Source organism: Mya arenaria, chromosome 6 (assembly GCF_026914265.1).
Source record: "Mya arenaria isolate MELC-2E11 chromosome 6, ASM2691426v1".
NCBI classification, from domain to species: Eukaryota; Metazoa; Mollusca; class Bivalvia; order Myida; family Myidae; genus Mya; species Mya arenaria.
Window position 1 is genome coordinate 47,721,548 of NC_069127.1, and position 15,141 is coordinate 47,736,688.

The 15,141-nt window shown below is 34.6% G+C and overlaps 1 protein-coding gene across 3 annotated transcripts in view; it reads right to left on the reverse strand.

Annotated features, from left to right (window-relative positions):
• Positions 1-1,000: 1,000 nt before the first annotated feature.
• LOC128238566 (paraspeckle component 1-like) overlaps positions 1,001-15,141 on the reverse strand; it is a 37,013-nt gene continuing 22,872 nt past the window's right edge. For 2 of the 3 annotated variants that reach the window (XM_052954617.1, XM_052954616.1), the window contains exon 8: positions 8,395-9,525. In XM_052954617.1, the coding sequence (XP_052810577.1) occupies positions 9,307-9,525 (219 nt within the window). In that variant the 3' untranslated portion in view covers positions 8,395-9,306. Of the gene's footprint in view, positions 1,160-8,394; positions 9,526-15,141 lie in introns of those variants that run through there. The other variant, XM_052954618.1, reaches the window with a different exon arrangement.

The window sequence follows — 15,141 nt, forward strand, 5'->3', positions numbered from 1 at the left end:
TGATCAACTCACGGTGTGCCAAGTTTTTTCTTACTGTTTTATTGCTGGTTTGGTGGATGATATAAGTACTCGGGCAATACGCACATATTCTACACCCTCGACCAATAATAAAAGAGTGTATATGTTTAAGGCAGTGCAACTGCAGATTAAACTATGATCTACTGTTGTCAAATATTGAAGTGGTGAAGGTCACTTATGTCATCCAAGCACAACATTGATATTTGTTTTCATAACTATCCACATGGTCCAAATTTCATTGCTGTAACTTCAAAAATAAGAAAGTATGTCAAAAGGTCACAGTCAAGGTTGTCCAAGTACAACATTGCTATTTGTTATAAAAACTGTACACATGGTAAACATTTTATTACTGTAGCTTCAAAATAAGAAAATATGTTGAAAAGTCACAGGTTATATTCAGTGTTTTCATCTATTAAAATAAGGAATGGGGGCGGGTCCTATGACAGGGGAAAAGTAGCGTCTTTTTAGCAAAAAGGGGACAATAACTAACAAGATTCATATAATGTTTAACTTGTCAAACCTTTTATTTACCAAACCTTGAATGACACTAAATTGCTACATTTGCTGCATGGAAAGGTCAATCCTCCTTAAAAGGAGTGGGGAGGTGTTTTTTTACCTGGGTAGAGGAAAAATATACATGTCTATAGGAAATTTGTGCACCCCAGGTGAATGATTTTAACAAATTTAATGAAGATTGATGACCACTGTATGATGCATTATACAAAGTATCAAGGGTCTGGGTCTACAGGTTTCAATAACTTCCCTACATTAGTCTATAGGAAACCTGTAAACCCCAAGACTGGGCTAGTTTTGACCCCAGGGGTATAATTTGAACCACATTGGTAGAGGACCACTTGACAATGTTACACGAAAAATATCTAAGCTCCAGGCCTAATGTTTTGAAGATTTTTAAAGTTTTTCGTTTCTGTTGCTCCATGGTAACCAGAGTTTTGCACGGAATTTCTTTGAACAATTTGCAAAGGGCACCATCCAAGGAACATCCCAGTGAAGTTTCGTCAAAATTGGCCAGACAGCTAAGGAGATGTTGCAATTGTTAACCGACAACTGATGGGACGGTGTACAGTGAGGAATTGGAAAAAGCTTCCCCTGAGCAGGTTTGTTTTAGCTCAAGCTTAGGAAACTGCAAAAGAACAAAGTCTTGCAAAGTCTTTAACACATCTTTGTCACATCAATTTAATTCATTTTAATACATGCATTTCATTATAAGATGCTTGCCTTGAATTAATTGTTCCATAACTTATAATTTGATAGATAATAAGTGGGAAAAAAGTTTTAAAGAATTTGAGGCACTAAGTTGTCAAAATATAAAGCAAGTATGAAAAGAATGGTTGTTTCGGGAAAAATAGGTGAATTCAGAAAAGTAGGTAGTAGAAATAAATGTTTATTGGAAAGTAGGGAAAGGCCCAGTAGAAAGACTCATTGGTTATCAACCATTTCTAGATGACATGCAATTGTAATTGTATCACAAATCCGGGGCAACTGTAACCACGGATGATGCTTCATGAACAACTTGGATAACATTTAAGCTTTATAATTTTTACAAATTTTCAGCCAAAGGAAATTATAATTTTCAACTAATATGTTTACTATGTTCTAAAAGTTTTTCATACCTATAATATATACTTTTTAGCTCACCTAAGCCGTAGGCTGAGGGTGAGCTAATAGGATCAATGATTGTCTGTCGTCCGTCCACACTTAGTTTGTTAACACTCTAGTGGTCACATTTGTGCCTCAATTATCACGAAACTTGGTCAAGACGTTTGTCCCAGTAATCACTTGGACGAGTTCGAATATGGGTCACCCATATCTGGGATGAAAAACTAGGTCACATGACCCAAAAATAGAAAAATCTTGTTAACATTCTAGATGCTACTTTTTGTAGTCCAAATATCCTAGAAATTTGTCAGAAAGATTGTTTCGTTGATTTCTAGCTCTCAAGTTCGAATATGGGTCATTTGGGGTCAAAAACTAGGTCACAGAGTCCAAATATGGAAAAATCTAGGTCAAAGAGCCCAAGTATAGAAAAACCTTGTTAACATTCTAGAGGTAACATTTTCAGTCCAAATATCCTGGAAATTTGTCAAAGGTTGTTTCGATCATTTCTAGCTCAATTTGAATATGGGTCATCTGGGGTCAAAAACTAGGTCGCAGAGCCCAAATATAAAAACCCTTGTTAACACTCTAGAGGTAACATTTTCAGCCTAAATATCCTGGAAATATGTCAGAAAGATTGTTTTGAATCCAGTTTGAAAATGGGTCATCTGAGTTTTTGTATTGTTATTTTATTGTTTTAAAATCACTGAAGTTACCAACTTCAAAATTTATGAACTTCTTCACAGTAAATTGTAAATGAGTTAAATCAATCCAACCTAAATATTGTAAGAGTTATTGCCCTTTGTATCTTTTTAAACAAGTACATTTGTCATGTTTTTACACGCCTGTTTAAAAAACTGGACATATACTAGTTCCACCTATGGTGTATGGAAGGGCAGACAGGCGCCATCCAGTATGTAGTCCCTTCAATTACTTTTGAACCCTTTGTCCAATCAAGACCAAATTTGAGTATGTGATTCAGAATGTGATTTGAGTATTCAGAATGTGTACGAAGGCGTTAGCAATTAGCAAAATTGCTGTAGTTACCCGAGAGTTATAATGTGCTTTAATTATAGAAATTACCTAAAATTGCTCTTGTCCTATCAATAACTTTTTAAGTATTGTCCAATCATCACAAAATTTGGTGAGAATGTGAATGGGCATAATACATTAGAGAAGCCAAATCCCTGTTATTGCCCTTTAATTATCAACAAGTCTATAGCACAAAGTTTTACTCAGGTGAATATAGGGCCATCTTGGCCCTCTTGTTTAATATCAGTTGTGCCTAATAATAAAATTTACAATATTTACAAAGAGAGCAATTAAATTAGCATCTGCTCAATCCTCATGCCATCACACTTTGTGTTTTAAAGTGTATTCCACACTAAAGTCAAGATTGTCTCTAAGCACAGGACAGATTTTCATTTTTGAAGCTTCACATTATCATAAGAATAGAATGATAAGAAAATGTCCGTCTTTCTCCAAACTGAATCCATATCATATGTTATCCTTTTGTATGGTAAAAAAGGTTTTTTTTAATTTGTCTTTATCCTAATCAATTAAACTTGAAGTAAATTGAATCAAAACCAACTAATTTGATATTTTAATTTACTAGGAGTATTGAATTTAATACAATTTCAATACAATTTCCTAGCCAAGAAAAGATTCCACATACATGTATTTGCACTAACGCCATAATTATATAGACATGTATTGACAGTGTACTAAATGAATGAACACTGTCAAACATTTCAATTATCATAGTATTACCATCAACATAGCACTACAGACTAGAAAAAGTATTCAGACAATATTTTGCACAGAGTATAGAGTACTAGAGCGCCATCTTTTTTCAGTTACTTGATGCATGTCACCATGCAACATACCACTGTTTTCTACTGTAGAGATTGTGGACAATGATATGGATGGTGGAATGAATCAAAGCGCTTAAAGCGTTGAATGGTTTTCGGCCTGCAACGTTTAATGAGTATAGTTATGTAATTGTAAAAAATAATTATTAACATAAAAAGGATAGTATATGCTCGCTCAAAATTTCCTTCGCAAAAACCTATTTTATGTTGATTCTCAATTAGATCATGTAGTATGAGTCACTTGAAATGTGGAAAATGCCAAATAGTTACTAGGTATGGAGTAATTCTCAATATCATATAAAACCTTATCTGGAGCTTTGGTTTCAGAAACAATGCAGTGCCACGGATAAAGCGTTTAGGATTTTGTAGTAAAATCTACTCTACAATTCAAACTTGACTTAGGCAAATTTAATCTCCTTCCAGGGTTTGCCAGCTTAACCAAATGCATCCCAACAAAATGCTTTGGACATAATTATGTTTATGTTTAAGGCTACCTTTTACAACGACAAATACCTGATCGAATCACCCGAATATTATTTATTCCCTGTATGTTTGATGTACATATATATCAATAATGCCCTCAACCTATGTCACAAAATGAACAGATTACTCATTTATATCAGTGGTTTTTAAATATGCATATGCATTATGCTACATGCTCAAGACTTTGGTCTGAAATTACTGAGAAAAACTGAGAAATATTCACACACTTCCCGTTTCATTCGGCATAACATGGCTATGACACAAATTTTAGCAGGTCGATAGCCTGTCAACGTTTTACGGGATTTGATTTGAATGGTAAAAGTCTATAATATGCATTTAGTACTGGTTAAAGGTTGTTAGTATGTACTTACACAATAGAATGGTCTTATGCAATACACATTTCACAAACACAAGTACAAACTAACAATCTCAATAAAAATGAAAGCAAGAGCCAAATTAAGCAATTTAAAACATAGAAAATATTCTTATGAATGAACTTCAATCACGAAAAGTAAACTGATTGTAGAATAAAATGAAATATTATAATACATTTAAAACATTATAGTTTGATATCTTACGCCTATTTAGCAATTAATTGCGTTATAATATGATCCATATTTTTTCCGGGTTTTAACGAGTTCTCAGAGTTTATTTCCAGGGAAAAAACCTGTCCGAATGCAATGACCCAGACTCTATTCTTAACTACAATGTACATGTAGATAATAAAGGTTCTCAGCCTCAGCAAAATCTAAACACAGGTATATAATACATGTATTTATTTGATTCAGTCGCGTTAATTTTGCGGATTCTACTTTTGTATTGCATTCTGTAACTCGATATTGAAATAATTGCTTTTTGTACAATCTTAATTGCGTTATATTACGCAAAACGCATCTTATACGAACTATATTAACCGCATAACAGATTGAAAACTGCCAACAGCCCTACTTTTAGCTAGCTAATTAATATACAGAGCGCAGTCCGTAGCTATTGAAGCAGATTGCTTACTAGGTATTTTCGATGTAAATGTTATTGTAAATTAGGTCTTCACCAACGCAGTTCTAACTGATACGCCCGTGCGCGCATTAATTCGCCAAAAGTTAAAAAATGATATGTCAATTTGCCGATGCGATTTCCGATACGGTTATAAAAGTCTGCAGGCCTAGCGGCCTACAGACTAAAAAATAATATACTTTGTTTTTCTACAATAAACAAATGCTTTTCATTAATGGATAAACCTACAAATGAATATGTGGTTATTGTGGTTAAAAGTGAACAACTTACAGTCCAATCTTGACTAGGTATATTGTGTCAATTTGCATTGTTAAGTTTCAAGAGTTACATGTACTTACCTTATTAGACACAAATAAATGAGCATGTTTTATTATGAAATCATTCCCCTTCTCCAATTGTTTTATATTTGATTTATTATTTTATTATAAACATTCCACAGAATGTGTACTGCACATAATACAATGCAAACCACAGGGACATGCCCTGCAGCCAACAAATGAGTCAAGACCATATTCAAACCTGCTTTAGACATGTGTTTGTCTCGAACCATCGCTTATTGCTGCCAATGATGGGATATTCAAACTGTGTGTAAAGCTACTGTGCATGACACATATGGCGCGCTACAGGACTAGCTCATTCTTCTTACAATCAGCTTGTACACAATCATTTACAGTATAAGTTATTTGCCTTTTATCACTGGCATCGTATATGATGTGATACTATTCTATTTAAGGAATGCAAAAATATCATGCAGGATTCCAACTCAAAACCATAATTACTGACTACTTTACCAATCACCCTGGATTCATCCAAAATTCTATCAACACAAGTGCATTCACGGTTCAATGCAAAAAAATCCGACGATAGCGATAAAGGCGATAGTAAAAGTTTTAACTCTAATCATTTTCAATTATGTTTGATGTTCCCTAATTATATAAATAGTTATGTTTGACTTATTGTAGAACATTAAATGATTTACTTGTATAATCATGTATGAATGATAATATGTGCATTGTCTGAATAAAATGTCTGTTTTATTCTACACAATCCCTCTTTCTGTTCCTTGTGTTAGCGTTAACGCAAATGACTCCCATGAAGCTAGTACATTTTGACCTTAACTCTAACTACACGAAAGTACAGTTTATCCGTGTTTTAATTCTTCATAGGTAAATCCCAAAATTCAATCACAATAGATTCCAGTACTTAAACACCCTGGCCCAAATTGTTCTGTAACATCAATGACACTGAAATTGTATCTTATTTCTTATTATATGTAGTTCCATTCTTAATTGTCTTCAAAAGGATTTGTTCACAAATTTTATGTTGGCATCATTTTAAAAGTCTGTTGAAGTGGGGTAATCTTACTTACTTTCATGAATTAACACTAAATAGCAACTGGCATTTGAACAGAACATTGTAAATCTGAACCTAAAATAAATCATTTTCCAAAAGCACGTCAGAATAGTTACTATGTCTGATCCAATCAATCATGACAGGGTTAAGCGGTCTTGTCGTGTAGTTTGTGGGTAAGTAAAGTGGTCTTGTCGTGTAGGTTGTATATCCCCGTTAAGGGTAAAGTGGTCTTGTCGTGTAGGTTGTATATCCCCGTTAAGGGTAAAGTGGTCTTGTCGTGTAGGTTGTATGTCCCCGTTAAGGGTAAAGTGGTCATGTCCTGTAGGTTGTATGTCCCTGTTGAGGTTAAAGTGGTCTTGTCCTGTAGGTTGTATGTCCCTGTTGAGGGTCAAGTGGTCTTGTCGTGTAGGTTGTATGTCATGTTAAGGGTAAAGTGGTCTTGTTGTGTAGGTTGTATGTCTCGTTAAGGGTAAAGTGGTCTTGTCCTGTAGGTTGTTTGTCCCATTAAGGGTAAAGTAGTCTTGTCGTGTAGGTTGTATGTCCCCGTTGAGGGTAAAGTGGTCTTGTCGTGTAGGTTGTATGTCCCGTTAAGGGTAAAGTGGTCTTGTCCTATAGGTTGTTTGTCCGGTTAAGGGTAAAGTGGTCATGTCCTGTAGGTTGTTTGTCCGGTTAAGGGTAAAGTGGTCATGTCCTGTAGGTTGTATGTCCTGTTAAGGGTTAAGTGGTCTTGTCATGTAGGTTGTATGTCCTGTTAAGGGTAAAGTGGTCTTGTCCTATAGGTTGTATGTCCTGTTAAGGGTAAAGTGGTCATGTCCTGTAGGTTGTATGTCCTGTTAAGGGTCAAGTGGTCATGTCCTGTAGGTTGTATGTCCTGTTAAGGGTAAAGTGGTCTTGTCCTGTAGGTTGTATGTCCTGTTAAGGGTAAAGTGGTCTTGTCCTGTAGGTTGTATGTCCTGTTAAGGGTCAAGTGGTCATGTCCTGTAGGTTGTATGTCCTGTTAAGGGTCAAGTGGTCATGTCTTGTAGGTTGTATGTCCCCATTAAGGGTAAAATGGTCTTGTCTTGTAGGTTGTATGTCCCGTTAAGGGTAAAGTGGTCTTGTCGTGTAGGTTGTATGTCCCGTTAAGGGTAAAGTGGTCTTGTCGTGTAGGTTGTATGTCCCGTTAAGGGTAAAGTGGTCTTGTCGTGCAAAGTGGTCTTGTCATGTAGGTTGTATGTACAGTGTATCTCAGCCTAACAAGGGACACTTTCTCATGGCTAATTAAATTGGCCAACAATATCCACTGTTACTGTATTAGATGAAAGCCTTGCCAAAAAATAAAAGCTTAAAAAAAGGGAAATACACCTTTCATGTGACAGAGAGTAAAAGAACTTACTTATTATTTTCATGTGACAGAGAGTAAAAGAACTTACTTATTATTATCAATCTCTGCTAATGCTGTCTGACATGAATATGCCGGTTAAATTGCTTTTAAATTAACCGGAAATAAATACATTTAAAAATATTTGAAATTCATTACATACATGTACACAGAAACCAAAATAATAAATAATTTCATACAAATGAGAAGTTTCCAAAAGCAAATATGCATATAAACATGCCCATCACATGATGCTGATGTCAAGAAACTGCATTTTGGGTAGCAGTCATGATTGAATAAATGAACATAAATTTGAACATTATCGTCTCAACAACATTGCAAATTAATAATGCCATCATCAGTCACCTTCATACTAAATCTTCAGCTAGATACATGGCTTATCTTATATAAAACTTGCTAGCCAGTGGGTCTGTAAGTGTGAAAATTTACTTTCATTTGATGGATACATCAACACAGACTATGTTTTAAAAATAAAATTTAAGCAAGTAGCATTATTAGGTACGCTTCCTGGACATCTTTTCTCTTAAGTCATACTTTACAAAAGTTAACTGACATCATTCAGTGCATCGATTACAAGTTTTTTTTACAGCAACTGATCAGCACTCCTTGTACCAAGGCTATTTGCGTCTCGGTACTTCATAAATTGCAACAATGCAAAGATATTAATTATCATTTATTTCCACAATAAAGAGGTTAAACAAATTGTAATTGAACCAAAATCCAATAATGACTTCACCATTGCTGATTGTGTATGATACAAGCAAAGAGGTAAACAGAAACTGGGGCAGATCTTACATGAAACTAAACGATAACTTGTAATATGTACAAAAAAGGCAAATTACAATGATAAATGTATTTTACTGAATCAGGATAGTTATGTTGTCACTTGACTTTAAAATGTCGAAAACACAGAAAACACGCATAATGAAACCATCACTACATACATACACTTAAAAGCATGCGTTATCTAAAGGTGATAAAACTGAAACTATGAGTCCAATCCGAAGTTAAGGTTCATATTGAAACCAGTCATCTAAATATCAAAGAAGATTTCTAATCAAAATAAGCTATTTGTATATATTTTATATTTTATGTCTATATCTATATCTTTAATACCACTACATATTATTAAAAGATCAATGATGTTGTTTTTTTTTCAATATCAACAAATGCTAAATCACATTGAGAACATTTGATTATGATTGTTTACATTTAAGGTGTTACAGAAATAAACATTATGCACCATGCGTACAACTGTCTGGACTTCCTAATATTACAACATGTAAAACATCAATATGAAACAATTACGAGACAGCACATGATATAATGAATTTGTATTGTGATAAGATATATATACAGTTCATGTGATATCCTGGATGAACATTATTTAAAACAATCTTACAAATCATAATTCTGTCATAAAAGACTGGGAAGTATACACTTGATCTTACTTGACCAAACCAAAAAACTTCCTATGTTCATAAACTCCATCAAAAATAAAACATTTTGGGTCTCCTATCAGACTAAGTCAATTCTAATTTCTATGTACATGATCTTCGTCTGTATGGCTTCTTAAAACCTCCTCATTCTCTTAGGATCAAAGTCATCCCTTCGTGGTGGCTCTCTTCTGTCTCCACGCATGTTGGGGTTATTTGGGCCCATTGGACCTCCTGGGGGCATGTTTGGGAACCTGTTGGGCATTCCTCCCGGGCCAGGAGGAAAGTTTCCCGGACCCCCAGGGCCCTGTGGCCCAGGAAACCTTCCTGGAGGACCGCCTGGTCCTGGTCTCTGCTGCATCAGGAAATGAGATTCAAAGATTTAATGGTTTTGCTTTGCTTTTGAAATCTACACATTCATTCAATTCCAACAGATATACCAAGACATCAGTCATTGTCATCATCATCATCACCAACTAAAGGTGAGCAAATGACAGCTTGCACCAAGGCTGAAATGTTCATGGGTTATAAATCAGGAGGCACACAGGCTTATGACATACAACAATTACCCTCCCATGAAAAACAGCCCCTCTTAAACCCAAAACCTAATGTCATTCATTCTAGTCAGTTAAAATCAACATTTACAATATTTTTGAGTCAGGCGGACATTACTTTAGCATGTTTTCAATGCAATAAACAACATTGAGTGACTCAGGTATTATCAATAGAAGCAATCTCATGACTACTTATTGGTTACAAGTCCTCCGTTAATTCAATATTTCAGCTTTAAAACACAACAACAACTGTTGTGTTTTTTACATGATAACAAATCACTGTATAAAAGCAAATCCAAATCAGACTTTAATTACAAAGGATTAAAACATACATTGTATAATCAGTTACCAAGAGTTACCAACAGTCTAAACAGAAGAAGACGGGCAGATGCTTTTTCTTTACCCTGATATCCAAAGTGGCAGCGTTATGTTGACAGGTTATATTCTTAAGTATAGGGATCGTTAGATAAGCCTTTTGTTGAGTCAAGCCTGTCCTTCAGAATAACTATATGACACACATATCAAATACGGAGTGCACATTAATTAAAGATCTTGAAGAAGACAACTTTCTGTTAGTCAGTGCCGCTATCAAACAAGCTCTGGTTCTTCATTATTATATTCAGGATTCAAACGATCCATTGAAAGTCAAACCATCTTAAAGCAGCTATTTATGACACAGTGTTACAATTTATCATTTCAAATTTGTTGTGATTTTTTTCAATTATATACCATGTCACAAGACTTTTTGCAAAGTATATTTTTGGAATTATCTGAAGTTTTCATTACATAAATGAACAAAGAATATTATTCTTTTAGTTATATACCATGTTGCAATACATTTTTGCAAAGTTTATATTTAGCATCATCTATTAATTACATAAATGAGTAAAGAAGAATAATATGTTAATATTGGGATACTAATGCACCTACATGTACTCTGTAGTACAACTAATGGCATACGGCAATAATAGAAATATGGGAATATGCGAATTCAAGTTTAATATAACAATGCAATTCATAACAGTAACTTGATCAATTCCAAGTGTTCAGCTTTGTTCAACATTAATTCTCTATTGGCTTTATATTTTATTAAACATAGAAATTAATGAACAAGAGAAATATGTCACTTTCATGTATCCCGATATATCTATTGTTCTATGTAGAAAGAATACACACACTGTATCTTAAGACATTTACATTGTGGAGCCTTCTTAAACATACATTTCACACAAATTTCCCTAAGAGACTTACATAAATAGTTGTGTTCAAACTCAAATACTTTTCTGAAAAATTTTAATCATTAAAAACTGGAGTTAACACAAAGTTAAAATTAACTGTGTTCCAGCTAAGGACTAAAGTATGCATCAAGTATGCTTTTATATTACCTGAAAAGGTAAGGTAAAATAATATGTAAAGCAGCTAACAACTTGTCAGTACAATGGTACCTTGTGGTTCACCGTAGTCATTTTATAGACTGAAGTAAACAAGTTTGTCTTCATAATGTAAAGGATTAAAACTGTTATGTCTATTGTTAGTCCACCTGACTATCCTGTCTTGATACAAGGATCATTAGAAGATTTATTATGAAAGCAGTATAAACATTCCCCTGACGACTACTACCCAGTACAGAGCCAAAAGGCCCCCGTCATAAGCCTGTAAGGTGTGCCTCGTTTTAAACATACAAACGTTCACAATTTAATGTTCAAATATAAACCATCGCCAATTAAACATTTGTTTGCCTCGGGACATTTCCGACATTTTCTTAATTAAATGTGCATTTTTATTTTCAGGGGAAATACATATACATGTTGAGAATGCTACACCAGAGTTCTTAATTTACATGTTTATTTCTGCCTAATATTTTCTTTTCTCTTCTAATCACCATCATGCTGATACTGAGAACATATTTGGAAACCACACTGATTTAGAAGTGTGCCAGTCTGCTTACTCCAAAACCCATTATGAGGAGTCTTAAGGCATAGTGATGTTCAGACGTTGACAGACCAGCTGTACTGTAAACAAGTATGTCAAGTAGTAACAATACAAGTTATTTCACATATGACAGAAACTGTCTGAAAGATCAAGCAAACTTCGTTTTTTCTCTTAAAACGTGGTCATAATTGATTCATTTTTATATACTTGTATCAACCCATGACTAAACAATTATCTGCTCCGCCACATTTCAAATTGTTATTTCTTCTCTAAAACAAGAGGCCCAAAAAGGCCTATGCTCTACTGGCATGGCTCTTGTGGTCATTTTCAATCCAGAGCATGTATGTTTGAGTAATAGGCAACAAATATATAGTTCACTTTTAGTGTTTGGGTTAGCTGAAAATGCTGCATGTTCAACATCCAAGGACAGGAAGTGTTGTAAGCAGATTAGTTGCATGATCTATTTTAATATGTGCCAAGTAAAGGTAATCTGACGGTAAAAAATATTTGCTTTCAAAACTGTACTCATTGTCAAAATTTCATTTCTGTAGCTTTAAAAATAAAAAGTCGGTCAAAGGTCAAAGTCAAGGACATCCGAGGACAACATTAATACTTGTTTGCAAAACTGTTCACATGGTCAAAATTTCACTACTGTAGCTTTAAAAATCAATAAGTAAGTCAAAAGGGGTGGGGCCAGCTTTTGCCCAAGGGGCATTATTTCAAATGTTTTCAATTGCATTATATGATGCTCCACATGCATGGGCAGATCTGGCTGGTTTTCAAAAGGAACGTAGTTCTAATGGATATCTAAATACTCTAAATACTGTACAAGTTTCATCGAGATACAATCAAAACTGAAGACTGTAACATGTTCACAAGCAATTGTTTACAGACAAACTGATCTTTTAATACTTTCAAGGCCCATAATCTAGGCATGCCTGGTCAGATCTGGCTGGTTTTCGAAAGGAACCGAGCTCTTATGGATATCTAAATACTGTACAAGTTTCATCGAGATACAATCAAAACTGAAGACTGTATCGTGTTCACAAGCTAGTGTTTACACAATAGCATTTTTTTATACTATCAAGGGCCATAATCTAGGCATGCATGGGCAGATCTGGCTGGTTTTCGAAAGGAACCGAGCTCTAATGGATATCTAAATACTGTACAAGTTTCATCGAGATACAATCAAAAATGAAGACTGTATCATGTTCACAACCAATTGTTTACACAATAGCATTTTTTTACACTATCAAGGGCCATAATCTAGGCATGCATGGGCGGATCTGGCTGGTTTTCGAAAGGAACCGAGCTCTAATGGATATCTAGATACTGTACAAGTTCCATCGAGATACAATCAAAACTGAAGACTGTAACATGTTCACAAGCAATTGTTTACAGACAAACTGATTTTTTAATACTTTCAAGGCCCATAATCTAGGCATGCATGGTCAGATCTGGCTGGTTTTCGAAAGGAACCGAGCTCTTATGGATATCTAAATACTGTACAAGTTTCATCGAGATACAATCAAAACTGAAGACTGTATCGTGTTCACAAGCTAGTGTTTACACAATAGCATTTTTTTATACTATCAAGGGCCATAATCTAGGCATGCATGGGCAGATCTGGCTGGTTTTCGAAAGGAACCGAGCTCTAATGGATATCTAAATACTGTACAAGTTTCATCGAGATACAATCAAAAATGAAGACTGTATCATGTTCACAACCAATTGTTTACACAATAGCATTTTTTTATACTATCAAGGGCCATAATCTAGGCATGCATGGGCGGATCTGGCTGGTTTTCGAAAGGAACCAAGCTCTAATGGATATCTAGATACTGTACAAGTTCCATCGAGATACAATCAAAACTGAAGACTGTATCGTGTTCACAAGCAATTGTTTACAGACACACGGTCGCAAGAACGCACGGATGCACATACTACGTACACATTACCATCGCATAAGCTCTTCTGGCCTTTGGCCAGTAGAGCTAAAAAGGTTAGAGACAAATGATGGCCACTGCCTTTCAACAAATCTTTTGTAGCAAGGCCCTTTCTAGCTTTGCTTTAGCAAAATGCACTTCCATAATGCTGAAATTTATTTAAACCAAATAAAGATGATGAAAATAGAAGAGATAATTGTCATGAATTTCAGAGCTGGATTCTTACAATAATGCATGGAGATACATGTGTATTGGTACAAGCCAAGTTCTCTTGCATGTCAGTACATACATGGAATAGGCATCAACCATTTCTAAAACAATAAGAGCATCAGACTGAGTAAGTTTAACATCTTTTTCCCTGAGTTCATCCAACAGGAGTCAGAACATTAACTTTCCATACAGTGTTTACTAGGCGATGTTCATAAAAACAACATTTTAATATGCTATGTGCTAATTCCAAGCTAAATCTCAACTCCTTATTAAACAAATACAATTCATGTTACTGCATTGTGACATTGAAAGAATTGTGTTTTCATTTACTGTCAATGCAATCAGTTTTTCATTTCTACTTTATTTTGATACCTAATACTTGTCTTTACAGTTCTTTAACAGTGTTTTCCATTAATTATCTGCACAGTTTACAAATGTATCTCAAACATGAATGTTAACCTGTTTGCCGTCTTCCATATGTATTCCCTTTGTAGACAGTTTTTGCCGTCTACTGTTCTAAACTAATACAAAACAGTGTTTGCCTTCACAAACAATATTCACAAGTTTCTCAATCTATATGCAAACAATTTATTTTTGATTTATTATTTAAGGTTAACAAACACACTTTAAACTTTATATGGGCAATCTAAATTTAAATCCATTGGCAATATCTGAAAGGCATTTATATAAGAACAGGTCTGGCTGTAAATACTGCTCCTGTAAAAAAGACACTGACAAAAATGTTAGAACATTATATTGTATCAAATATATCATGTGAAATCATACACATGTATGCTTATTAAGTCAAAGTTTGAGCATGAGCCATGCCGAATCAGTTTATTCTGTTATATTTTCAAAATGGGTTACAAAAACTTCCTTGTATTGAAGGCAGTGTGCTTCCAACTCTTATGCATATTTTCTATTTATCCAAATAAGAGTTTGTGAATATTCTCTACAATTTACTGGACATATTTTAGTCAACATGTCAAATTTGTATTAATTTAAAAAAATAATACATATATATAAATAGTCCATTTAGATGTGACTTGATACCTGTAGCAAGCTTGAAGTGTTTGCCAGAATATGATCAATCCCTCTTAGCTTCAAACAACGCGTTGACCGAGTCCAACAATTCCCTACATCTGAGTTGCAACAGTTTCCTCATAATACCAGAACGTAAGAGGGAAATTCATGCTTGTGTGTTTGTGGTTTTGTTCATGCTTCCATACAACATGTCAGTTAATGGCATTAACCAATCAAAATCCTTCTGGTAGAAAACTACAAGAAGTGCCAAAGAGCATGTTTGTATCTGAGTGAACTGCCATTTCA